Raw genomic sequence first — 27,443 nt, 5'->3', positions numbered from 1 at the left:
CCTCTCCAGGTGAGCCTCCCCAGGTGTCCCAGCCTGGCTCCATGGGAAGGATGCTCCAGTCTTTGGAGCATCTCCTTGCCCCCAGAATGCCTCCCTGTGCCCAGCCCTGGTCCCCAGCAGTGCCACCAGGAGATGCCAGCTGTGGTTTCTGCCCTCCCTTCCCCTCCTGGCTCTCCCAGTCTCCCTCAGAGGCTGCACCCAGCACATCCCCGCCCCTGAGCTCTGGCCCTGGCTGTCCCACACCCCCCTGGAACAACAAACTTCAGAAAAGATAAAAAAAACCCCTTGATTTCCTTTTAAGTCCCCTCCTAAGGCTGCCAGCAAGTGCCTGCCCTTGTACAAACCCCAGAGCACAGGAGATCAGGGCTGGGGAGGTGCAGCATTCCCAACCCTCTGCACCCCTTCGAGTCCTTCCCGGGGTTTGGAACCAGCACAGCACCCAGCGGCTGCTCCAAGGCTCTGTGACAGCAGGGTGACAGCCCTGCCAGCCCAACACCCTGCTGCTGCCTCTGAGGAGCTGCCACTGATGGCTCCAAGGTGTCCTGCCCACAGTGCCAGCTCCATGTGGGGCTCCATGCAGGGATTCCTTCCTTCCATCTGCCCATCCATCAGCTCAAAGGTCAGCCTCCAGCTCTGGGAGCTCCAGCTGATGCTCCTCTCCACCAGCAGAGATGGAGATGCTCAATGAGGCCTCTAATGTCACCCCACAGTGTCACTGGCACCTTCTGCAGCTCTGCCAGGCAGGATGCACAGAACCCACGCTCACTCTCCAAAAAACCCCCCACATTTATCCACCAAGAGTTTTGTTCTCTGTGACAGAAGCACACATTTCTGCCAGGCAGGATGCACAGGATCCCACACTCACTCTCCCCAAAAAAGCCCCACATTTAGCCACCCATTCAATAGCTTTGTTCTCAGACAGAAGCACACATTTCTGCCAGGCAGGATGCACAGACCCCACACTCACTCTCCCCAAAAAAGCCCCACATTTAGCCACCCATTCAGTAGTTTTGTGCTCAGACAGAAGCACACATTTCTGCCCGGTGCTCACACCGCACAGCTCCAGTGGATACCTGAACATCATAAAAGCAATTTCACAAGCTCCAAAAAGCCAATAGTAGCAATGATGTGTTCTAAGAGCTCAGGAATTAGAGTCCAGAGGAGATGAAAGCAATAAATAATGAATGAAAGCTTGTCAAGGCTTCTGCAAGGCATCCTCCACACACTGAATCCCACCCTGCCCATCCCTCAGAGCTTCACCTGCCACCCCACACACACACAAGGAGCTGTGCTCTGCCCAAGCCTGCAGAGCTCTGAACCTGAAGCACTGCTGTGGGATCTCTCCAGCCCTTGCCAGGCAGTTTTCCTTCCTGCATCTCAGGTGAACACCCCAAAGCAATTTTTAGCTTTATTCCCTTCCCCCCCCCCACACCAAGGTATAAATTGTTAAAGAAAAAAAGCTCATGTTCATCTGCCTTCCTGCAGCAGGCCCTGCAAGGGAGTCTCAGGAAAAGAAATATCACATTCCAATCCTGTAATCTGCAAACTCCCTATTTGTAAAACCCCAGAGAGCACACTCTGAGCCTCAGTCTCCACCTGCCCATTTCCATTCAGGACAGATGCTTTGGCAATGAAATGAAAATACAGCTTTCCTGATACCTGTAATATCCCTACTTTGTTATCAGATGAGCCAGTCTTGGCCTCTCTGCCTAAAATATTCCTCCTCAGCTGCTTTATCCCCACTATCTCTTTTTGCTGTGTGCTCAGCATTGCATTGGGAGCCCCAGAGCTCAGCTACAAAGGACTGGGGGCTTTGACTCAAGACTTTTCCTGCTCCAGGAACTTCTTCCACTGGCACAGGGATTTCCCACTGTCTGTCTTTGCAACCACCTGAGCAGGAAGAGTCCAACTGTCCCCAAATCCTACCCCAAATCTCAGCCCCTTGATCATGTCTCAGCTGATTCAGCAGGGCTGGGTCAGGAGTTTCACCTTTTTTAGAAACTCTGGTTGGAAGCACAAGGAGAAGTTCAAGGTGCAGCTTATCAAACACACATTTAGGGCAGTCTCTGTAGTTTCCCATGGTGAAAAAGATCCACTAACTTCTGTATCCAGCCTTCTCTGGATACTAAAATCTACCAGCCCTACAACTCAGAGCTTGTGCTCTTTGATATCAGCACCATTTAGGGCACAGACCCCTTTACCAATTGCATGAGCCAATGTTCCCAAAAGCAGATTTAAAGGCACACAAGAAAAGGTATAAGAAATGAAAGGTGGAGCTTCCAGTCTCTCTCTTTACTAATTTTCTTTTTAAAATATGTACTAGGGCTTAAGACCCTATACTGAAGTTCCTGAACAGCCTCAGATATAAATAAACACATTAAAATATGAGGATCTACACTGTCAGCAGCATCGTAAGTATAAGGTCACCTTAAAGAACACCTCAAAAAACACCTTTAAGTTCCTTAACTTTAAGGTTATACAAGTTTAAAAAGCCTAATACCACTGAACCCAAATTAAGTTCTCTTTTTAAAAGAAAAGTGAGGGTAGTGAAGAAATTTAAAGGTTGGACTCAATGATCTTAGATGTCTCTTCCAACTGAAATAATTCTAGAATTCTGTAAATTTATTTGTTCAAAGAAAGCTCTTTACACAGTCACAAACCCTTCAGCAGAAGCACCAAGAATTAACCTTGACTCAAGTAAAGCCAGCTTTTAAGCACAAATAAGCAAATATTTCACTGCCTTATTGTGGTTGAGGAAGCAAACTGGAGATCTGGAAAGCACAAACCTTCACTATGACAGTCTGGTCAGAGTTGCTGCTCATCATCTCATTGATGGACTTAAAGAGCTGCAGCAGAGACTCCCTGAAGTCTGCTTCTCCTTTGTTTTCATACAGCCTGAAAAACAATTAGGTTTCATCAGCACAAACCACAATGGAAATACTGTTTTAAAAAATCTGGTGGTTCTTTTAACAATCAGATGGCAGATGGCCATTTTGTGTCTTACATGTTCTCAAGAATTTCTACAACTTCCTTCACTGAATCAAGAGCTTTCTTCCAGAAAAAAAAAAAACAAAAAACAAAAACCAAAAGACAGACTGGTCAGGCTGGGCCTGCAGGAAGAAGAGATTTTTATTGTGAAATGCCACATGCAGCAGTGCTGCTCCAGCCTCTGGTGCATCCCCGAGCAGTGCCCCAGTTCCCTGTGCCTGGGACAGCCTCTCCACCCCGCAGATGTCTGCCAGGACCCTTGTGCTGATGAAGCCAGAAAGCAGCCAGAAAACTTGCCAGCAATCACTAAAATCCACCAGTGGGCCAAGGTGAGTGACCTTAAACTCTGGGAAAGAAGGAACCCATTGACCCTCTTTTTGCTAAGAAGATCCATTATCTTCCTGGGGGAAGGAAGCTCTGAGGTTAAATCGTGTCTCAGCACTAATTTCAGGCTCAGTTTGCCATGGAGTCAGCACAGCTGACACGGAGCAATGACCCAGCCCCAGCTCAGCTGCAGGAGCAAGGTCCCTGTGCCTCCAGGCAGAGTCCTCACAGCTGAGCTGCCCACTGGGATCCCCCCTCTCCCTCTCTCAGATGCTTTCAGGGGGGTAAAAACTGAACAGAGGCACCTGAGCAACACCAGAGGCCAAAAAAATACAGCCAAGGAGAAGAACTTGGGCCACTGGGCCAACGAGTGCTCCTGGAATTCTCTGCAGTGGTTTAAATGCAGAACCTGCCCTGCTCCAGGTGTAGGATGGCACAATCCTCACTGGAAAATGAGGGGGACACCAGCACTGGCCCCACATCATCCTCGAAAACCTCCCCTCCTCGGGCAGCACGTGGGACTCACCCACACCAGGGTTAGTCAGACTTAACATGGCCAAAAAGGGATCTGGAACCCAGATTAAATGTGAACAGGAGGAGTTATCACATGGGACTGCCAGGCCAGGCCAGGCAGGGCTTTGGGCACCCGGGGACAGTGGGAGGTGTCCCTGCCCATGGCAGGGGTGGGATGGGATGAGTTCAAGGTCTCTTCCCACCCAAACCATCCCATGACTCCATCCCCCAGTTAAACCCCACCTTACCCAGTCAGCTCTGATGGATTAGAGCCTCACCCAACAACAGCAACTGGGCTTCCAAAGCCCTCCCTGGTCCCACTGGCTCTGATCCCCCAAACACCAGGCGCCAACACCCACTGCAGCAGCTCCCTGCAAGAGTCCAACTCCCTTTCCCTTTCCTCCATTTTCTCCTGGAATTCAACCCAGCAGGAAGGTCTTGAATGCAGTCTGCAGCTCAGAAAGGGAGTTTCATCCAGAAATTTGCTGGGTACAATCCTCGTACAATCTCTTCACGTTCCAAGATCAAAATCATGGAATGGTTTAGGTGGGAAGGGATTTTAAATCCCATCAAGTCCCATTCCTGCCATGGGCAGGGGCAACTTCCACTGTCCCAGGCTGCTCCAGCCTGGCCTTGGGCACTGCCAGGGATCCAGGGGCAGCCCCAGCTGCTCTGGGCACCCTGTGCCAGGGCTGCCCACCCTCCCAGCCAGGAATTCCTTCCCAACATCCCATCTAAAGCTACATTGTGATGGATCACATTATGCAGCTGGAAATGGGCTTTTCTCAGGATAAACATGGAGCTCAGGATGTTCCTGCTGCTTTACACACTGAGGTTAATTTGTATCATTTTTAATGCTGTGCTCATAAACCTTTGGAAGCCCCAGATATGAAAATTTGATTTTAACCTGGACACAAGGGAAATAAATACTACAAAAAATAACAAAAACAAACCACTAAATTGTGTTATTTTGCTGTGCACACTTCTGTTCCCCTTTTAGGCTAAAACTGGGGGTTATGCAGGATAAAAAACTTGTTAAGTCCCCATTTCTATAATGGATTTTAGTGTCCCCCTGAACAGATTAGAGAGGTGAAACTTATACCAACAGAAAGAGTAACTGAACTTGACAGCCCAATAAATCAAAGTGCTTCAGACACAAAGCTCTGCCTTTCAAAAAGAAAGCTATAATAATAATAAACAAGTCAGTCACAAATGTGTTCCTATTGTCAGTTAATAACATCTATTTGTTTAATACACCTGATAAAGCACAAAAATCTCTGCAGCTGTGAGAAATCAAGGTTTAACACCAGGTTGGTGCTTCCAGCACTGCCTGGAGGATTTTAAGACTGTAGAAAATACACCCCAAGCACTGGGATCATTACTGAGGAAATCAGAGATATTTCTAAAGGTCACTTGTAATACTGTGCCTTTATCAACCTTTGCTGTAGTGAACAAACAGATGTGCCACCATGCTTTAAGTGGGTGAACTTCCATGGATTTATCCAGAACTCAACTGCTAAAATGCTCCATCCATCCATGGAGCCCACTCCCCTCTTCCTGAAGTTAAAAATATGCCATATTTTGGAATAAAAGCTTCAGCTTGCTGCTTGTGATTCCTCAGTGGAGCAGCAGCAATCCTGCATTTTCATCACTCCAAATCACACCCCCCAGGCAGGGCTTCAGTCCTGCAGCAAAACAAATCCCAGGCTCTTTCTGCATTCAGTAATTTTGCTGATTAATCCCTTGGCATGGAGGGCTGGGTCTCTCACTGAAGGGCTGTGAATTTGTGCTTCCCACAAGGAAATCCCACAGGCAGTCCTGGAGGGTCAGACTGTCTGTAAATCCAACCTGCAGCCAGAGGGAATTTTATTTTTTCTGTTTTTCAAGTGATTTGTAGGCCCTGCTACAGCCTCAGTGACATCCAGTATTTTATGAATCTCGCAGCAAGGCTCCTACAGAAATAAATTCCAAGCCCTGAATTCGAGGAAAGGGTGGTGGAGATGGTAACTGAAGAGCTCTACATAAATCCCTTGCAATAAGGTTGTTCCCACTGCTAACAAGCAGTAAAAGGACTCAATCTAAGTGAAGATCCCATCAGCTTGGTTTATAACTTCTCTAACATCTTGTGTATAAAACACAATACAGGAACAGAAGTCTCCCCAAACAGTGCCAAGCTTTAATTGTTCATGTGGGAACCCAGGACATCCCTCTGGGTGCCCTGGATGGCCAGAGCCGCTGGCAGGGGGCTCTGAGACCCTGGCAGCAGCCAAAGACACACGTGGGGTTTGGATCTTAGCCCGTGGAGCAAATCACCAACTCTGTATGGAGAATCACAAGCCACACACACAAGTTCAGGTATTGCAGTAGAAGCAGTCACAAAGTGAAAGGAAGGGTTTCTGAGTGCTGTACAGGGGGTTTAAGCCTTGTACACTGGGGTCCAGGTTTTGTACATGGGGGTCAGGGGTTCTAAGATGGAGGGATTTGGGTGTGCCCTGTCCTCCTCCTTTCTCCTTCCCAGCCTCCATGTCTGTGGTGATGTTGGCACTCACAGATTGGTTTAGAGCAGAAAGTCACCATTCAATATAGATAGTAGGCATTGGGGAAAAGCATAAACATGTAACACGGAATGTGTGATATAAAAGATGGCCCCAGCCCCTGGGAGGGCAGCGTGCCTTTGTCTGAGCTGCTGAACGGGCCACAGCAGCTCAGGAGAAGAATCTTTTAGATAAACAACAATAAACAACCTAAAGAACAGACAACAGAGGACTGCTGAGTCTTTCTTTGAAGGCACGGGTTGGAGGAGAGACTTTTCCATCTTTTGGGGCCACCCCAATCCGGGGCTGGAAACCCCAACAGTTCAGAGACCTAAACTATGATGATTTTACCAATTCCCTGCTCTGAAAATACAGATCTCTGCTAAAGAGGGAAAACCCTTCTCCTGAAATAACTTCTCACAGCTTCAAGCATTTCTAAAACAGTGCAATCCTAAGCAGTTTTCACTGCTGGACTGTAAAATGTTGGCAGTTTTGGGGCATTATTGGCAGTGGGAGGTTGAAGCACTGCCTGTACTCACTGGTTGAACAATATCCTGGAGCGGACAATGAACTTGAAGATGTATTCCAGGGCTTTCATGGCTTTGAAGAGTTGATCAGTGATCCCACACTTCTCAGCATTGTCCACGTATGTTTTTAAAACCTTGGTCAGTTTCCTGTTCAAATACAAAAAAAACCCACAAACAAGTTACAACTATTCTCACAGAATTTCCATTTTGAAAGGTTTAAAGAAAAATTATGTGCCCACAGAGCTACAAAGTTAATTCTTCAACTAATGAACTCGTTGTGGTTTTGTTTTGCTGATAAGTAGCTGGCACTTATTCTTGAGCAAAAAAAGAAAAACCACAGACCATAACCTCATTTAACACACAAGCAGTACAACAAATCTCAGTAAGACTGGTTTTCTGCTGGATGTTCAAATGGATATTCAGATTTCGGCTCTGAGAAAGATATACCCACTAATAATAATAATAAATAATTATAAATAAGAATAAAAATTATAAATAGGAATAAAAATAATTAAATTAAATACAAGCATGCTATTAGAATTAACACAAAATGAGTTTCTTCATTCAGCAAGGCTTCCCCTTTAGAAAGCTTTCCCATGGATTTTGGGCTGAAATTTCTAAAATTTATTTCTCAAAGTCCACACCACCAGCTGGAAATTCTCTCCTTCCCCATTTTAAAGCCTATCAAACTCAAAAGTGAAACAATTTTCAAAATAATCCCATTTCAGCTCCCTCCCTTCCAATGAATATAAATCAGGGCTTTAATGCAACCACGAGCAATTCCATTTTAAATCATCCCAGCTCCAGTGCATGATCCAACATCCCCACTCCAAGTAAACAAGCTCCACATTATTCCCCACTAACAGAAAACAACACAGAGATCCTGCTGCCTGGGGATTTGTTGGAGCAGGAGCAAACTGCCTGAGAATTTCAAGTAAGCACTTAAATACTGCCAAGGCCACCTCTCTTTGCTTCAGGGCTGAAGGTTGGGCTGGATGATCTTGGAGCTCTTTTCCTCGATGAATGTTCCATGAATAAAAGGCAGGGAGAGGGCAGGGATCTGTCACATCCATGGGGACACCTCAAGCCAGAATTCAGCTCTTCCCTGTCTCTGCCTCCCTGCACTTGAGGAAGGGAAGGATGCTCTCCATGCCATGAGAGGGCCACCCCCAGCTTTTCCTGAGAAGCTCAGGTGATGCAGGATGCTCCACGTGAGTGATCAAAATATCAGCCTTGAGACTGAAGGCTCAAATCTTCTTTGGGAATCAAAGCAGGATCAGGGAAAGGTTCATCCCCAGAGGGTGCTGGGCACTGCCCAGGCTCCCCCAGGGAATGGGCACGAGGCTGCCAGAGCTCCAGGAGGGTTTGGACAACACTCCCAGGGATGCCCAGGGCAGGATTTTGGGGTGTCTGTGCCAGGAGCTGGACTGATGATCCCTGTGGGACCTTCCAGCTCAGGGTATTCTATGATTTCATGACTCTTCACGATTTTAAATCAGTATTTTCAAACATTTTCAGGCCCCTTAACAGAAACTCTGCACCAGCAAAGGACACCCCAGGTTCACTGGTTTGGGTTTGCCTTCCCCCCAGCACTGCAAAGATATCCACCAGATATTTTTCCTCCAGCCTAATGCAGCAGCAAAGATTCCAACCGTCAAAAACTACTTAAGACAACAAAAATAATGGGCTTTTTTTTTGTCATTCACTGCTTCTTTCCCACACTGACAGTAATGTGGATAATCAGGGTAGAGTGTCATTTAATGCACAAAAAAAACGGTATTTGAAGCATCTTAAATAGGCATGATTTCCTTCCAATATGAGTGAGAATTGCTTTTGTTTTCCTTACAAAACAACTCCTGAAATTGTCATCTTCATTACAGCACTATCAAAACTTCTCCTTGCACAGGACTGAAAGTTGTACCAATTTATTTCAAGAAAGAAACAAAGATTACCCCCAGTCTTCAAGACCCTCCCAAGCTCGTGGGCACATTCCTAATTTAGCTACATAAACAAGTAATTAAACAACATGATCTGTAAAAATTCTCCAAGTCACATTAGGAAAAATAAATTTTCCAACTCACGTGTAGGCCAAGGTTGCACTGAAATGCTTCTTGATGTAGGTCTCCAAGACAGGGTTGAAATGTTGAAATTTTCTGTCAGCAATCAGTCCAATGATAAATACCTGAAAAAAAATCAGCGTAATTCGTGTGTTAGTCTCAAAAAAATATTTGATTTTTGTCCATTCCGTTTTCTTCTCAGAGAAGAGACATTACTGACATGAAAATGTCTGTTCTGCTCCTGTCCTAAATTCTGCTGGTAATCCATTAAAATGACTGCATTTCAGTGCTTCCTGATTTCCTGGCAAGATGACAAGATATAATCCAACTCCCTCTGGGTCTGAACCTTTAAATATAACTTTTCAATTAAATAATAACTCTCAGCTCAGATCTCTTCCATCAATAAACTTCATTCTGTCATTAATTCTCCATTATTAGGTACATTTCAGCCCCTCCCCACTGCAGACTCACCAAAGCATCAAACACCAGAGTGTCAAAGGTCTCACTCTCCGAGTTCTCCATCATGATGTTAAAAAGGGCATCCAGTGTATCTTGAAGGAACTACAGAGAAACAACACAGCTCTCATCATGTTTTCAAAGGAAAGTTAAATTGAGATTCCACACAGGTTTCTACAGGTATTTTTGCTAAAGTAAAGGCATTTTAAAATAAGTTAGCAAAAAAAAAAAAAAAAAAGGAAAATCCAATACTTTTCTTTCCAGCAACTTATTTTTAGTGAAGTTCGTTATCTATACACAGGTTATCACTCCAACAGAAAAAAATGAAGTCAGAAGTCACACTTGGCACACCTGGACAAGGACTTTAATCTGTGACAATGCTCCAACAACAAGGATTTCCAAACTGCAGATTCACCACACGGTCACCAGGCCCATGCATTGCTGAAAACTTGGGGGTTTCAGAGCACAAGCCACACAAGCAACTGAGTCTCATGCCAAGGGAAGTGGGAGCTGAGCCCGGAAGGCACTCGGAGCATCCCTGCTCAGGGCTGCACCACAGCCCCAGGTGGGATCCCACATGCAGGCGTGGGAACAGAGCACCCCAGTGCTGCCCCAGCCCCAAACCTGCACAGCAAGGGCTTCACTCCCCCTGCCTGGGCACCCCCTTCTGTGCAACATTAGTGCCAGGGGCTTCCAGTAAAGTAAAGGACAAAAGGTCCCCAATTCCAGGAGTTCATCCCAGAGCCAGGAATCCATGCAGTGCCAGAGATACTCATCAGTTCTGCTGGGATGGGCTTGTGTCTGAGCAGCTCCTTCCTCCTGTGGCACAGACACACAGGGGCTCCTCTCCAGGGCACAGCCAGGCTGCAGCACAGCTCAGTATGGGTTGAGAAAGAAGGGGTTAAATGTGGATGGTTCCAGCACATCTGTCTCAAATCAACCCAGGATGGTTTGGGTTGGAAGGGACCTTAAATCCCACCCAGTGCCACCCCTGCCTTGGCAGGGACACCTTCCACTGTCCCAGGTGCTCCAAGCTCCAGTGTCCAGCCTGGCCTGGGGCACTGCCAGGGATCCAGGGCAGCCCCAGCTGCTCTGGGCACCCTGTGCCAGGGCTGCCCACCCTCCCAGGGAAGTAAAATAGAAAAAAAGAAAAAGCTTCTGCTTTGTAGATGAGACAGAGCAAAGAACATCTCAACAAGAAGGGAATTATCCTGAGGTGCCAGCTACAAGAGGCATTCCACATCCTGTGAGAGGGATGGAAAACCAGCCTGACTCCCACCTTCCTCCTCTAAAATGTTGCCTTTAAAAATGTTCAATGAGTCTCCAGGATCAAGCCTGATTCACCTGATCTCCTAAACCTACAGTCAAATGTCAGGAGTTAACCCCATTCACAGCTGAATGTCAAACTCCTTAAACCAACTGAGCAGAGTCACAGCTCGTGCTGCTGAGGATGAAAAACCAGAAAAACCCAAATTCTTGCAGCTGATCTCAGCCCAGTCCTGGGGAAGAGCCAGCTCATAATTTCACCACGGGGGCAAAAGGAAAACATCACCTTCTCACAGCCTTACTCATTCCATTACAGAAGATGTGCAAATAAAGCACATTAAAGGCTGGACTTGATGTTCTAAGGGTTGAACTCTGTGATCTCAGAGGTCTTTTCCAACCTAAATGGTTCTGTAATTCTAAATGATTCTGTGGCTGCTGCCAGCTGGCAGGAGGGAAGTGCAAAGCACAGTTTTGAGCCTCGACAGGAGAAGTTTCTCTCCTGGTCTGAAGGGAAGTTGCACTCTTGGGTCCCACACACTGAGTCCCCTGGAAGCCAAAGGACGCTTGGGAGGCTGATCAAGCCTTGATTTCACATTCAGGCACCTCAGCCTGACTTTCATGAGCAGAGTTCAAGTCTGAAATCTGCTCACCAGGACTCGGTGTAGCAGCAGGAAGAGCACAGCGAGATGCTGCTGCTGAGTGAAGGGGCTGGGCATTTCTCAGGTGGCATGAATAATTCCTACACTATTAGTTTACATTCTCATACTGCACAGACTCTGCACAAATGGAGCCAGAGCCCCTGGGGAAGGGAGATAACATTTACAGCTTCCACACACTCTGGGAACAGGCACAGAATGGGGAGCTGGGCTCATCTCCACTCAAATAAATGAACACCAGTAGGCCCAGGCCTTTTACTGGGAGTTTTAAAAACAGGCAATGGCCTAACAGAAAATAGGAATGTGTTTTATCACATCAATACTTTTTCTAAAGATACCCAGGCTGCACTGGGTATTGTAGTTAAAAACATGAAGGGCAAAGAAAGCTGGAGGAACAGAAAGGAACAGTTACAAACCAGATCCTGCAATGGAGCAGCCCCCACAAAGATGGAACACTGCTGCAACAGATGGAGAATGCAAGCACTGACCCTCTAAAAAAGGATAAAAATGGTGGTGGAATATTAAACACTCCCTCTTCTGCCCTCTGCATGACTCCAGTTGTGTTCAGATCCCTGGGAGCAGGAGAAGGGAATCCCATTGGGTCCTGAGAGCATGCCAGCTGGAAAACCCACTCCAAAACTGCTTTTACTCCAACCCCAGGAAATCCCTGATCCCCCCCCAGCAGGAACGCACCACGCACTCTGGGATGCCACATTTGGAGAGGAGGGAGAGCTCCAAGTGGCAGAGCCTTGGCAGAGCTCAGCAGGAGCCACAGGCAAGACTCTACTCTCAAATGACCCAGGACAAAACCACAGCAAGCAGAACCTCCCCAAAACACAAATCTGTGGGACCCCAGCTTCCCCACCCTCCAAGGAGAACAAAATCAGCATTCCCAGGTGCTTCAAGTTACCTCACACTGAGGCTTCATTATTCTTTTATTAAACAACTGAAAATCCCCTGAAGTAAGGAAACAACTCTCCAGGGTCACCTGTCCCCAAGTACATCTTTTGACACTCTTTTAGATTTGATTTATTACAACACCTTCAATAAAGCCCCAGCCTCCTCTTTTGCACAGCTAAACCTGTCTTTATGTAGCTCTCTGCAATCACTCAGTGGCCTTGGCAAATGTAAATAACTTGGCTCAGCTAAACGTTTCCAGAAGTATTTTTTAAAAGAAAACAACAGCAGCACACACTAGGATTGCATTCCACATCCATAGATCAAAAATACATTTAACATCACCATGTAAGACTTCCAAGATGGTCTAATCTTGCAAAGAAAAACACCTTTTCTTCATGCATCTGTGTATAAAAATTCACCAAACTGCTAGGAAAAAAAAACCAACCTAATTTTCAGAAATGTGCATTTGATGTGTGTTTTATCAGTCCCCAGACATTTGACATGTTCCTGGAGGGCAGGGAGAGGAGCATCAGCACCCTGCAGTTTGAGGCTCCTGGTTGCAATTTAATGTGCAAATGAGGGCAGTGAGGTTGAGGGGAAAAGTGTAGGGAGCCAAAAAAAAAGACACCCCAAAATCTGGGATTTTTACAGACATTAGCTCATTACCTTGACCACTTCACCACCATCAACCTTCATCAGCTGCTTCAAGTTCTGGTGCAGCAGGCTCGTGTTGGATCTCCACTTCAGCAGTCCCAAGAGATCAACTAGAAATAAAAAAAAAACCCAGAAATTATCTCCTGCAGGCTCTTTCCCTTTCCTCACTCTCCACCACAATATGCAGGACGAAGTTTTATTTCCTCACTTCAGCCTTTTTCCCTGGACAACAAGGTATTTCTGGTACCCTCTGACGCTGCAGAAAGCTGGGACAACCCTTCTGCCCTGACAGAACTCTGAAAGGCTTTCAGAAAAGCAGCCAGCTTTTGAAATATCAGCAGGAAAATCTAGGCCAAGGAAGCCTGGTCCCTGGGTTTTTGATTTGCTGTACACAACAGTTGTGTATTTAGGAAAAAAAAATGCCAAAATGAAATTAGCCAGCCACCAACACAGTGGTATCTACAGGGCAGTGACTCTCCCAGCATTAATGGTTCCAGCTTCTCTGCTCTCACTGCAGAAACTGAAAAGAAAATAAAGCACAATGAAGCACAAAGAGCTGCAAAATAACAGAGAGTGGGGGAAAGCTGGGGGATGAATATCTGCCAGGGCCCACTCTGCTGGCTGCCCTCTGAGGGCACAGCCCAGATGACGCCAATGGTCCCATCCCCAAATCCCACAGCCTGAAGGTGGTGTCACTTCAGCACTCCCTGATCAGCAGGGGAATGCAGGAGGCCAGCTCTCTCCATGTGTCATTGCAAAGCTTCCTTCAGGGAAACTCCTGGGGAGGAGCTCTCAGTGGGGTTCCCCTGCATAGCAGCACCCCAGCCCTGGAGCCCAGCACTGCCCACAGACCCCAAACCCCCCACTCCTCCCTCCTTGGCCAAAGCAGCCTCAGGGGAAAGCTCTTCCCCATGACAAGTCAGTTTTCAGCACAAAACAGAACTCCCAGCAACTCCTGCTCAGGAGAAGCCTTCAATAACAAACTGAGCACAATGATCTCAAAGGTCTTCTCCAACTTCAGTGATTTCATGGCTAATTTAAAGACTCACTACCTTCAGTTCAGCCCCTGGCCCACCTCCCTGTGTAATTCATACTGTGTGAATTCTGCCCAGAATATCTCAAAACAGGCACTTCCTCCCAGCAAACACCCTCTCACTTCTCTGCTATTCAGGGTTTCAAAGCAACCAACACAACGTTCACCAAGGCATGAATCTGCAGAGTTTATTGTGGAAATCATCTGCAGAGACTCAAAGCAGCTGCTAAGCTTTTCTCAAAAAACCTTTCATTCTAAGTAATAAATGAAATTACTTCTAGTGGAAAGCACTACAGTACTCCTTGGAAAGAGTCCCCTCTGAGCAGCTCTCAAACCAAGCCTTCTCATCATCCCTTTGTCAGGAGAAATCAAGAGAGTTTTACTACATTAAAGCTTTGAAAGAGTTGAATCCAAGTCCTCCATTCCTTTTAATACATCCTACAAGAAGTCTATAGCCTGAACCCAAAGTCTTAAAAACTCAGCATTAACCAAAAAAAAATTGCTTCTGGAAGCAAAGCAGATGCCTCCATGAGTTACCCAAAGTGTTTCATGGATATATTTATATCAGCTTTCCACCCCTGAATTTGGCTGCAGTCTGACTTCTAACAAGGCATCAGCTTGACAGAAGAAATGATGTGAACAAAAGCCAGCCCACAGACGAGCTCTGAACAGCATCATGGATTGCCCCAAGAAAACAAACCCACGTGGACTGGCAGCGTGATGGCAGAGCAAATGCTAAATGAATATACATTTGTGAGCACAAAATGTCAGTGCAGGCCAGCTGAAAGGGAAAAATAACTTGCAGGGGATGGAAAAATGGGCACTGGCTGGTAATGCAAGCATTAATTAACCCCAGCAAAGCAGCAGCCAGGCACTAATCCCACTCTTTTCACAGGGCTGTGTGTAAAATAATGCAGAAAAAGGATGTAAAACAGTATTTTAGCTTAAAGGAAACAGGAATGATGGAGTAAGACTAGGTCAAGTGAAATTTGAGGTTAGAAAACATCAGGAGGAAGAGAGAACCAGATTGCCCAGGGAAGCTGTGGCTGCCCCTGGATCCCTGGGAGTGCCCAAGGCCAGGCTGGAGCATTGTGCAACAGTGGAAGGTGTCCCTGCCATGGCAGGGGGTGGCACTGGATGATCATTAAGGTCACTTCCAACCCAAACCAGTCTGGGATTCTGTGATTTCCCACTGCAAAAGGTTCAAACACTCAGACTGCAAAGTCTCCAGCAGCAACTTGGCTTTGTTAATGTGAATTGTTATTCTATGGACTGCATGTGAAGATGGCTCTTTTACAGGGTATTTAACAAGTGGAAGGATACACCCCAAGTTCCTGCCTATCTGCTTTCCTTAACCTGGATCTGTGCAAAAGCTTCCCTATAGGAACACCCAAACTTTTCCCAAAGCCCAGCCACTGAGTTCAGTTAGATAATATTTCCCCTCTAACTCTGAAATTCTCTGCCTTCTTGACTTTAACATTTGATTCTCCAGTCTGTGTGATTTTTAGTTTAATTCTGTGCTTCCATCTTCACCTTTTATGCCAATATAGCACTTCAATTTGTCCTACGTGAGTGTTGGGTGGTTTTTAATTATCAACTGTGCTAAGTCAAATTCCTACCAATGCTCTCCAAAATCCTGGTCTCCCTGGCTCCTCCAAGTCCTGACTCCAATGAAAGAACAGCCACTATTATCCAAAGATTTGAATCCTTTGGGCAGAAGAGAGAACAGAAATTCTTGGAATAAGCTTTTGAGGTGCCCTGGATGCTTCCAACAGCAAATCCACATGGACAGCACAGCCAGCTCTGCCTATTGATAACTGAACATTTTCCCAGCAAGCCATTAATGCAATTCCAGCTCTGTTCTCATCACCCTGATAATAAAAGGACATCCTGGAAGTCTGGGAAGAGGCTCCAGGAGCATTTACTTCCACAGGCACTGAGGGTTTTTTCTCCTCCTCTTTGTCTTATGGCATCGCTCTTCCTCAAAATTAACTGCAAAATTCAGGAAAAGGCCAGGGAATGTCCTGCCTTAATAAATTCTGCTCAAATCACTAAAAACTGGTCAAGTGTTAAACTGAGTAGACCCCTCACACCATCACTCTCCTTCAAAGCCTCAGCAGTGGCCAAGTTTGTTATTTTGAAGACTTTTTCATGCTAAGCACATCGATTACTGATGGAAAAGCAGCATTTAAAACTCACAGTTCATAGAGAGCTGAAGCCAAGGGAGAGTTCAAAGAGCTCAGGCACAAAAAAGTCTCTGCACCATCAAACACCACGCAGAAAAAGCCAGATGACTTATTCACATACTTTCAGAATCGCTAAAAATAAGACTTAGAGCCAGTTCTAAGATAGTTATGGAGGGTAAAGAAAGAACCATTACAGGGAACCAAAAGGAGAAAAATCTCCTTTGGCCCAGCATTTTTCTAAGTGAGGGTAATACTGGATTTTTATTTACTTGTTTTTAAGAAAGTTAAAGGAAGAATATTAACCAACCATTTTATAAAGCTTAAAATCAGCTTCAGAAATCACCATCTGAAAATCACTGCCAACTTTCAGATGAAAACTGATACTTGAGGGAGGAATTTAATGATGATTTTTTTGTTTTGTTTCTTTTCTGCTCAACGAGACATGGTGATCTTGCTTAATAATGTCACAGCACTTTGAAGAGAGAGAAAAGACTTCGGCAACTCCGAGGAAAAGTTTCCCAGACAACATAATTAACAGCTGCATTAAATAAAGATCAGGCCTTCAAAGCAAACAATATGTAAATCAAGCACCAAACAATGCTCAGGCTTAATTTTAATAGCAGTTCTGTGAAAGCCACATCAATATATTGATCACTGGGAAATACTTTTAACTACTAACAAGCACTAGGGAAGGCTGAAGGGAAAAACAGCACCAATTTTCCAACAAAAAGCAGTTTAATTCCAGATGTTGGATCCTGCTCTCCAAGCCCCAGCCCCACCACGCTGCTGCTGAGCTGTGAGCCCGTCTCTGCTGGGAAATCCTACATGCACATCCCAGTTTTTTTAGCTGAACACCCTGCCAGGCTCCAAGGCTGCCAGACTGCAGTGGATCTGATGTGCTCTGCATGCGAAACACCCGGGACGAGCCGGGAGATGCCACTGGGAAACACCGCAGCCAAGCCGGGGCCGGAGCCACACGGAGCAGGGACATCCCCCTGGACACAGGGGACTCTGCATGTGGCAGCGTCCCCGTGGTTCCCAGCCAGCTCCCCACAGACCTTCCTGAGTCACAGCAGCTCCCTGCAATGACTCACTCCCCATGGAATGACCCTCCCACACTCCCCACTCACTGCTGGTGCAAGCCAGGAGAACAAGGCATCGCTCCATGGCAACCGAGCACGGAGTTACACACAGGGCACGGGCTGCAAATGGGAAACAAATGGCAGCTTTGGTGGCTGCCACCAGCTATCCACAGCCTTGGGATGCTCTCAGCCAGCCGACACACAGGACAAATGCACAGAATGCAAGGTTGGAAAGGAGCACACGGAGCCAAGGCCACGCCTGGGAAGGTGCGGTGTGGTGGTTGTGAGGTCCCCAGGACGAGGGAAGAGATGAGAATCTGACTCCAAGTTCTCAGAAGGCTTATTATTTTATGATATTATACTAAGAATGCTATACTAAAACTACACTAAAGAAACAGAGGAAAGGTACATCAGAAAGCTAGAAGAAAAGGAATTAGAAAAACCCGTGACTCCTCCGAGAGTCTGACACAGCTGGGCTGTGACTGGTCAGTAAACAAAAACAATTCACATGCTGGATAAACAATCTCCATATCACATTGCAAAGCAGGGAGAAGCTGAAGCTTCCTAACTTCCCAGGAGAAGAAACCCTGGCAAAGGAATTTTTCAGAAAATACCATAGTAACAGTGTGGGAACGTGAGGGTGACCTCCAGGTAACACATCCTCCCCTAACACCCCTTCTGCACACAGGGGAGAACATCAGAGCTGTCCTCAGCCTGAGGTATGGATATGGCTCCTTGGAATAACAAGCCAGCATGTTTGGGAGCAGAGCCCTGATATTACCTGCTCTTGAGAGCAAACTCATCCCCTCCCTCAGTGCTATTTTTCAGAGAAAAGAGAAATGCCACAGAGCCTGTTTGAATGCATTTCAGGGAAAGAGCCTCAACTATACAGGAAACAATATCCCTGGTTCCACTTCACTTGGGATTCTTCTGGTTTTACAGAGACATCAACTGCTCTGGAGCAAAACAGAGAAAAGCTTGGGTGGTTCACACGCTCACCCACACAATCCAACCCAGCAAACAGCCCCATGGAATGGGGATGGAGAAGGCAGCAGAGGCAGCACACAGATTCCAACCCTGCTGTGAGGAGCAGGAGCTCCAGCAGCTCTGGGCACTCACCATTCTGGGTAAGTTTTGTTGAACAGACCAGGGTGGAAATCTGGAAGGAGTCTTTGCTGATGGTGCAGCTGCCAAGGTTCTGCATGCTCTTGCCTGTTGCTGAGTGTCCCTTCTCCTCCAGCTCAATTTTTGTGGATGGCAGACTGAGATAGGTCGAGGCATCCTCCAGCTTCTTGGCCTCTGCCTACAGGGATGTTTGAAACACAGCAGGAGAAAACATCCTGTCAAAATCTCAGTAACAAGAAAATTTTAACCTTTATACTGGATTTCCTTAGGTTTGGAGCTATCAAATGCATCTTGAACAACACCAATTGAGCACTAATCTGGCTGCATTAAAGCCAAAATGGCTTAATTAAAAGGCTACAGAATTCACTTCCCCCACCCCACAAAAAATCTCAACAACAAATCCTGCTGAAATTACAACATATTAAAGGTTTAACACTCAATCTCCCATATAAACCAACAGCTCAGAACTTGCTGCTTGATTTAACAGCGGAGTTCAAAACACATTTCCCAGTGTAATTCCAGAACAGAATTCCCCAGAAGTCAGTCAGTGGAGCTTCCCTGCTGGGAAGTCAAAACTCTACCTTGTAAACTATAAGGTCGTGCTCTCCATCCCTCAGAGTTGTCCCATCATATCTCATGAGCTTCACAAATGCCAGAGCAAATATTTTCTCAGATTTGTCTTTGGCTGTTACAAAAAAAAAAAAAAAAAAGAAAAAAAATCACCACATAATTATTTCTACAGTCAGGGCACCTAAATCTCACAAATATGGACAACTTGTCAGTGAGGGATCACAGCAAAAATTCTCATGTAAATTAAGTGTTTAAAAAATTGGGGATGTCTTCTAAAAGCAAGACAGAACAAAAAAAAAAAAAAGCCAAATGAATACATCAACAATAACCAGATGCTTCTTATTTCCATATTCTGTCTGTTCTTTTTGGAGAGCTTTATAAAGGCAAATTTCAAAAACAAAACAGAAATGTGATGCATTGAGAAAGCCCAGGTTTTTAAAAGAATGGCAGTGTTTGGGAGCTGGAATAAAGATTAAACACCAGCACTGAGCAGCTCATCAGAGCACAGAGCCCTGAGGACAGACATTTGGAGGGGGAACATTAGAAGCAAAACAAAAACTGGATCCATAAATGCAGATGAAGTGCCTCAGTTTTTTGAAAGCTGACCCATTCTGCAGCCAACTAAAAAAATGCATTCAGCTTCTTCTTGGTCAAATCTGTTGGCAAAAGTTAAAAACAACAAAGCAACAGATGAAGGAGAGATCACAAAGGAAGCTGAGAAGCCAGAAGGAAAGTGTCATCACCTTGAAACAGCCCAGGGAGCCTGGGAGAAAGCCCTGAAAGGGGCTCTTGTTAATATTTAGAGGAGTGACCTCTTTTAAATATTTAGGCTGTGGCCAACCTAAACATTTGAATCATTCTAATAACATCTCTGACTCTAATAATTTGTAGCACATAATCATAATTCTGATAATGATGACACTGAATTTTGGAACATTGTTTTTTTAAAAACTATCATTGTCTAGATTACTTTATTAATTTTCTTAATCCCAAAGTCTTCAATTACTGATGCTAAGCCAACTGTAGACTTTCACATTCCCATCTGTTGAAGACCTTTACTACTCACTACCTGTAAGATACAGAATACCACAGCCCTCTGAGTTATTAATGAAAAGCTTTAGTCCATCAGTAAATGGAGTACATTTAGTAAATGTACTCGTAAAAAATTCCATTTATTCCTTTTGGGGAAAAAAACTGGCCAGGGAAGGAAAAAAATCCAGATAGGTGAGAGTGAGGAAGATGTAACAGGAAAAAGGAGCTGACATATGACAAAGTGTCACAAATTTAATCCTACACTAAAAGCAAAGGCAATGATCAGTTCTGGATTGGGAATGTGGGAATGGCATCCCTGCTCCAGAAATTCCCAAGGATGATGCCTTGTGCAGGCTGCCCTAGAGCAGAGGCTGGGCAGAGTTCCAGAATAAAGCAGGGATTTATTCAAGGATCTCCTCCATGGATCCACCTTGGGCAGCACAAGAGCCCAGCCAGGGCTGCACCCAAGATGGACCCAAATGGTCCCAAAATGCACGAGCGCTCCCGGGGTCTCTCCCTTGGCTCAGTTCTGCTCCATTTGCACCTTGCAGTTCATTGTCCCGTTCCAGCTTTAGCCCGGGCACTCCCACCCTGCTTGTTTTTCTCTCCTCAGCCCACGGTGTTTGTGCTCCTGGGCTGAGCTTTGGATCATTTGTCCTTGGTGCCCAGCTGGAGCAGGAATTGTTTTGTCTCCCTGCTCTGTGTAGAGCTCAGCATCCCTTGATGTGAAACTCAGACCCACACACTAAAGCAGCACAGAATGTGAAAACCAGAAAAGCTGAACCTGAGGCACCAAGGAGAGGCTGAGTTACTCACAGTCCTGGGAGGATCTGTGGCGGAAGGTGAACCTCAGGTGGCTGCGGTTCACGTCCTCGATGGGGATCGCAACCTGGCACCGGGAGAGGAGAAGGAAATGGTCAGATCAGCACCTTCAGCCTCCCCCAACCCCATCCAGACATCTTGCAGCACTTCCAAATGACCAGTGAGTGACAACCCCAGCAGCACATCCATCCTCAGCAGCCCCTGTCTACAGGCATGACAAGGCACCTTTGGAGTGAAAGTTCCAGAGTAGCTGCAAGGCCCTTGTGAGCACACAGCCCCTGCTCCCACTGCTGCAGAGACTGAATGGGTTCCAGAAAGCCACCATCAACCTCCAAACGTGGCAGTGGAAAGGTCATTACCCCAGCAAAATGAGAGGCTTAAAGCACAACCCAAACAGTGATGAGACCAACAAAAGGGGAGGGGAGGAGAAGGAAATGGTCAGGGCAGCACCTTCAGCCTCCCCCAGCCCCATCCAGACATCTTCCAAATGATCAGTGAGTGACAATGCCAGCAGCACATCCATCCTCTGCCATTCCAACAGCCCTTTCCTGCCTACAAACACAATAAGGCAACTTTGGATTGAAAATTCTGGTGTGGGGAGCAGCTGCCAGGCCCTTGTGAGCACACAGCCCCTGCTCACAGACAGACTGGATGGATTCCAGATTTGCAATCTCCAAATGTGGCAGTGGAAAGGTTATTACTCCAGCAAAACAAGCAGGCTTAAAGCACAACCAGCTCCCCAAACAGCGATGAGTCCAACACTATGGCAAATGTGTTTCAGCCTTAATATCCTGCTCTCCTCTAGGTCAGCCTCATGGAAAGAGAGCAAACCATTCCTGAAGAGGTGCTGGAGTTTCCCCACACCAGTCATCCTGAGCAATGGCTGAAATAAAATTCAATATGCAATAAAAGTCAAAGCCTTTCTTAGCTGAGCTATTCCTTGCCCTGCTGAACACAGGCAGTGAATTTTCCCACTTTGTTTCCCACTGGAAGCTGTATTAATGGCACATTAACACCCAGAGAAGTTACTTTAACAGTTTAAATACCTTTACAGTCTCAAACCAGCGAGGCTGCTTTACTTGGTAATAGATCACTGACTTGTACTCTGAGATGGCTTCATCACCAGCACCAGGAAAAATAACACTCTGCAAAAACAAACAGAAGGGGAAGCATTTATGTCACCTAAACTCCGCTTTTTCAGTCAAATAAACAAAAAATAAATCAGTGAAGTAGGTCAGAATAAGAGAGAATGCTCCTCATGAAACTGGTACCAAAATGCAGGCATGGATAAGGCAAGATGTAGTTAATGATGACAAAAGTTTGGTTGAAAATAAAACCTGGGACCTTAAGCTGACAAATGCAGCTGTTGAAAAGGCTTAACATGATATGTATCAAAATCAAAAAAAGCCCCCAGACATTAAATACTTTAATACCTCTAATCTCTTGCCATCTTCATCATAAACAGACACTGTGACTTCCACATTCTTTGCTGTGGTTTTACTGCCTTTGTCAAAATCTCCCTGCACCAAGGTGACATAGATGTCATTTCGAACATCTCCTACAAGGGAAAGCAAAGCACAGAATAACTCACAATTCTCACAGTAAACCCAAGGGTCTGGGAAACCAAGGACACACAGAAAAAAATGGCAGAACATTTCAAACACCACATTTTCATTTATTTTATTTTTACACAAGTTCTTTCAGTACTCACTTGAAAGGAGAAGTTTCAACACAGCCATTTATCCCACACAAAGGTATTTTGCAATTTAAAGTATTTTAGCAGTCTACAAGAGGTCTCTAATTTGTTACAGCAGGAAGAGGTTTGATGTTTTTGCTGGCCTGGGGGGTGTATTTAGATTTATGACTAAAAATGCTCCTCAGCTCCATCCCAATTCAACTGAAATTTTGACAATGAGCTGGGGAAACAAGGGATTTCCAATAATCTTATGAGCCAGCACAGGATGCAAACAAGGTGCAGAGGCACTCACACTTGTAGAACAGACTGTGAAACATCTGAGAGACATCTGTCAGCAGCCACAGGGAGACCTGGAACTGGGGTGGGCTCTGGAAACATCTCATGGATCCCCCAGAGCCCATCCATCTGCAAAGGACACTGCAGGTTCTGCTCTTGCTCACGGCAGTTTTTATTTTGAGAAGCATCTCATTTTTGGGTTGGTTTTCATGGCTTTCAGTTTGGGGTTTTTTTTTGTAAATATCTGAACTGAACATGCACAGAATACATGTATTTAAAAAAAATGACGTGGCTCTCCTTCAAATGCATTATCCAGATCTGGTACAAACCCTAAGAGAGCTGCTATCTCTAAATCAAGCCTGTGCCTCAAAAATCTGCTTTGGATTCAGCACAGGAGAGAAGTTTTACATATGCCCTTGCTATGGGGATAATACAAAGTGTGGACTTGGTGTATATTTTTTTAACTGGGAAAAAAAAGGAGAATTTCCACTCTCACTGGGATTTCCTGACATCTTGACAGGGGTAGGACCTTTATTGATGCTGGTATTACCAAAGTATTTTACTTTTTTTTTTTTTAATGAGACAACACCTTTTGATACTTTTTTTAATGCATACCATAACTTGAACTCATCTTTAATTATTTTTTTCCTCCAAAACCTCCCATACATACAGACATTTAAAGCAGGTTAAAATATAACAAGGCAGCATTGTCTTACCAGGCATGATAATCTCAGGAAAGCCCATTTTCCGAGCCACTGCTGTTGACCTGTCCACCAAGTGTGGAAACTCCTTCCTAATCTGATGGATATCTCCTGGAAGGAGTTTCAAAGTCACCCACAGACCTGTTATGTAAAAAAAAACACAATTATGAAACTGCTGGGATTTATTCCTACTTTATTAAAGATTTCTTTCTAGAGCTTGAAAAATGTAAAAATATTAAAATAGTTAGGTACATTAAGATAACTCAACTTCCTTTATGAAAAAAAATAGAAAATATTTTCAAACACTCAACAGATCTCATCACTTCACACAAAAATATGAGTACAGCACACAGAATTATTTCTGATTATGTTCCATGTTCTTTGTAATGAGATGTTTATCTTCCATGGGGAAAAAAGAGAAGGAGCAGGGATGATTTGCATGGACAGATCCAAGGATTCCAAGCAAGCAATACCAGCAGACCCATACCCCAAACTGATTGATCACCACCTCATAAGCTGTTTTCACTGCTCTGAGCACACAAATTTAGAGCATCAGCTTCACACAGCTGATATTTTTCTGCTCAGTAGCAGAAGAAGCCACTGAAAAGCTGCTGCTTGCCAAATAACATCAGGCTCATTTGTTACAGGAAAAAGAAAGATGCCAAAGTGGAAGAAAACCCGTAAAAATAAAAAAGAAACCCAACCCAAAGAAGGCTCCACTTGGTGAAGTGGCTGACAATCAAGTTTAAGCACAAAATAATCACAGCAGCAATTTGCAGAAGAAAATCCTAAAATTAAAAGCTACGAAAAACACCCCAAAAATATTCATCCACGAAATAAATTGTGGGTTACCCTGTCAGAGAATTAACTGTACATTCATTTTGTGTACACTTGGCAGCTTGTCTTTTCCATGGTATCTCTGTAAGAGTTTCTGGGCTGATTTGTTGCCGGGGATGGTTCTGACAGCTGCTATTTCACTGAGCTGCAACTGTACCTGCACTGACTGGCTAAGGAACAACTCCTGATCCTTTTTCTGTTGGCTTGGGCACTCCTTTTTAGGGAAATGAATCAAAGACACTGAAATGTTTCCTCCTGTGGGATATGCACTGGCCACAGGTGAAAGCAAGGAGGGGAAGCAGATAAAACTTTTCCTCATTAGCTAAAGGAAAACTGAAAAAGAAGGTTTAGGTAAAATTTTGTTTGCTGTTAAATAGCGCAAAAAATCAGGGAAAAGTGTGCAGTTTTCCTGGGGTTTGGTCAGATATTGAGTGCTACAGATATTCAGAGTGAGTGGCAGAAACTCTGTATGAATCAGCATAACTCCACATTAATCCAGAATTCCCAGAAAATATTGAAGCCAGCAGAGGAATAACTGGGCACAGAAACACCGTGATCATGGGATCACACACAAAAATAAATCAACCCAGAGCAGTGGCCTAGACAAGGTACCAGGGAAGGTTTCAGAGGGGTTGCCTGGCTCTGCCTCTCTCCTCACCTCCTGTGAGCTCAGGTCTCCTGGGGAAGGAGCAAAATGTCCCAAGTGCAGCTGCAGAGAGCAAAAATATGGGAAAGGAAGAGAAGGAAGGGAATATCCCCTCCTTCAGCATGGAGAGGTAAAAATCCACAGCTCAAGGGCACAAGAGGCGAGTCCTTGAGCCATCACCTCCAGCAGAGGATCTGACATGGGATGGGTGGGGTTGGAAGGGACCTCTGGAGATCATCCAGTCCTGCCAAGGGGAGCAGGTGGCACAGGAACGTGTTCAGGTGGGTTGGGAATGTCTGCACAAAGGGAAACTCCATGTCCTCCCTGGGCAGCTGTTCCAGAGCTCTGCCACCTCCATGGAAAGAAGTTCTTCCTCATGGTGAGGTGAAACTTGTGTGTTAGTTTACGGCCACTGCTCCTCATCCTGCCATGGGGAATAACTGAAAAGAGCCTGGCCCCATCCCCTGGCCCCCTCTGGATGTATCCATATGGAATAACGAGATTCCCTCTCAGTGTCCTCCTCCCCAGAGTAACCAGGCCCAGCTCCCTCAGTCTCTGCTCATCAGAGATGTTCAGACCCCTGATCTTCTTGGTGGCCTCCACAAGACCCTCTCCAGCAGAAATATAAAGACATCCAAGAGCTGAACAATCCACAACATGCAGAGTCCACACTGGGCAGGGGGGAAATTATGGGGAAGAGGGAAGAGCAAGCTAAGCCCTGAGGGGTGGAGAAGAGAGGAACAAAACCGTGCAAACAATTTTTGATTCCAAAATCAAAACCACCACGACACGAAGCAAATCAAGGTGCGCAGAATGAGCGGTACCTACCCTGACCCTTGTGGTTGACTTCTTTAGCAGCAATCACTTTGTTTATAACAGTCTGCAGGAAATCATTCTCCCCTGCCACCCTGGGTGAAAAACGGGATGATATGTTCAGCTGCTTGTGTCGAATGGCGTCATCCAACGCTAGCCTGGAGGATGCACATGACGACCAACACCAGGAGACAAAGGGGCACAGAAAACCAGAAGTCACAGTGACAAGGGAACACAAAAGATCGTATCACAGTTGTGACAAAGAGTATTTATTAGTCAACGCAGGACAAAGGACAGGAAAGGTAACAAGAAAGACAGAGGGAGATCATTAATCAGAAGAACGCTGATCTACCACAGAGAGTCCAGCACACCTGTGAGGGCTCTGCTCCCTCAGGGACAGGGACAGTCCTCAGGGAGCAGGGGGAGCTCTCCCACCTGGGAGTCCCCAGTTATGCAGTGAAAACCCACACAGGCAGTTCTCTTTTATATAAATATTGAAATATAGATATATTCATAGCAGACTGGCCCTGCAACATCTCCAGGGTCACCTCTGTCATCCCACAGGTGGAGCACCTGAAGGGAAAGCTCCCATCAATCTCACAGGGAAAAGGAGGAGAAGAGCAGACAACCCAACTCAGTGAACAAATGAGAAGATGGGGACGATAAATTAACAGCAGCATTAGGTGGCACTGAAGTAAATCTTGCCAAGTGCTTTTGACAGCCATTGTGCTGGTGGCCAGTGAATGAATACAAACAAAGATATGAAAACAGAATTGCATGTGGTACAACAGAAACAAAGCATGGGATGAGGAGAAAAATGTGCCTCATATACACAGCCCGTATCTAGTTTGGAAATGACCAGCGTTCACCCTGCCTTGGTTTCCACCTTGTTCATGTCCTTTGGGATAGACTTGTTCAGGAGAATGTTCTCATTTATTACAGGGGAAAAAGAAAAATCACATTTGTGCATCTTTTTAAAGCTCTGTGTATATGTAACAGGAAAAATGAATCAGTGCTAATGGAGCAGAAAACTGGATGTTCCATTAGCACCCCCTCCGAAAGGTTCATTTTCACTGCGTACTTCCACACCGGCAAAAAAACAACTTTGCTGTTGTTTACCACACAATGAACGTATCTTTCTCTTCCCCAAACCCCATTTTCCTAGAAAAAAATGGAATTGTACTTTGATTTTGTCATTAATAGCCCCTATCCCAGTAGGGCCTGCACATGTTACAGTCCTCTCCCCATCCCTACACCTTCAAACCACAAGGGCCTCCTGAATTATGCCTATTTCTAAAAACAAAGTTAATTTAAGATTTTATGTCAAGCTTTTAAAAAAAATATTATTAAAAGTCCATCTGAATATCTATTAGTGTATTAATCAAGGAGTTTAGCTCCCATAACTATGCTTTGCCTCTTGGAACAGATGGCAGTCCACAATGGGAGAACTAAGCATCCATGTAAATTTATTATTTATTTTTAATTTATTTATTTACTTCCTGTAAATTTATTTGCCTTACCCCTTCTAGCTTTCCTCACTTCATGGAAGTAAAAACTTGGGATTTGTGGATGGAACATGATGCCTATTGATCTCAGGCAGAGCTAAACCAGCAATGAACTTACTTTAAGCATTTCACCTCTTACACATTGTCCACCTGACATCTTGAAACAAAAAGAAAACAAGGCTGCAAAATTGGAAATGCATGTTTTAAACCCCAAAAACACTAAAGTTTCTGGGGATATCACTAT

General features: G+C 45.2%; 1 protein-coding gene across 1 annotated transcript in view; it reads right to left on the bottom strand.

Annotated features, from left to right (window-relative positions):
* The window catches only part of DOCK1 (dedicator of cytokinesis 1), a 273,464-nt gene that overhangs the window by 205,230 nt on the left and 40,791 nt on the right, over nt 1-27,443 (bottom strand). Inside the window, exons 12-23 of the mRNA XM_038141075.1 lie at nt 25,710-25,852; nt 23,414-23,539; nt 22,159-22,283; nt 21,772-21,870; nt 20,720-20,792; nt 18,883-18,986; nt 18,296-18,479; nt 12,888-12,985; nt 9,415-9,504; nt 8,968-9,068; nt 6,899-7,033; nt 2,787-2,895 (exon numbers count right to left, since the gene is read on the bottom strand). Of these exons, the coding sequence (XP_037997003.1) occupies nt 2,787-2,895; nt 6,899-7,033; nt 8,968-9,068; nt 9,415-9,504; nt 12,888-12,985; nt 18,296-18,479; nt 18,883-18,986; nt 20,720-20,792; nt 21,772-21,870; nt 22,159-22,283; nt 23,414-23,539; nt 25,710-25,852 (1,387 nt within the window). The remainder of the gene's footprint in view (nt 1-2,786; nt 2,896-6,898; nt 7,034-8,967; nt 9,069-9,414; nt 9,505-12,887; nt 12,986-18,295; nt 18,480-18,882; nt 18,987-20,719; nt 20,793-21,771; nt 21,871-22,158; nt 22,284-23,413; nt 23,540-25,709; nt 25,853-27,443) is intronic.

The sequence above is a fragment of the Motacilla alba genome, chromosome 6 (assembly GCF_015832195.1).
Source record: "Motacilla alba alba isolate MOTALB_02 chromosome 6, Motacilla_alba_V1.0_pri, whole genome shotgun sequence".
Lineage (NCBI taxonomy): Eukaryota > Metazoa > Chordata > Aves > Passeriformes > Motacillidae > Motacilla > Motacilla alba.
Note: the sequence above shows the minus strand (reverse complement) of the source record. Positions and strands in the feature narration are given on the sequence as shown.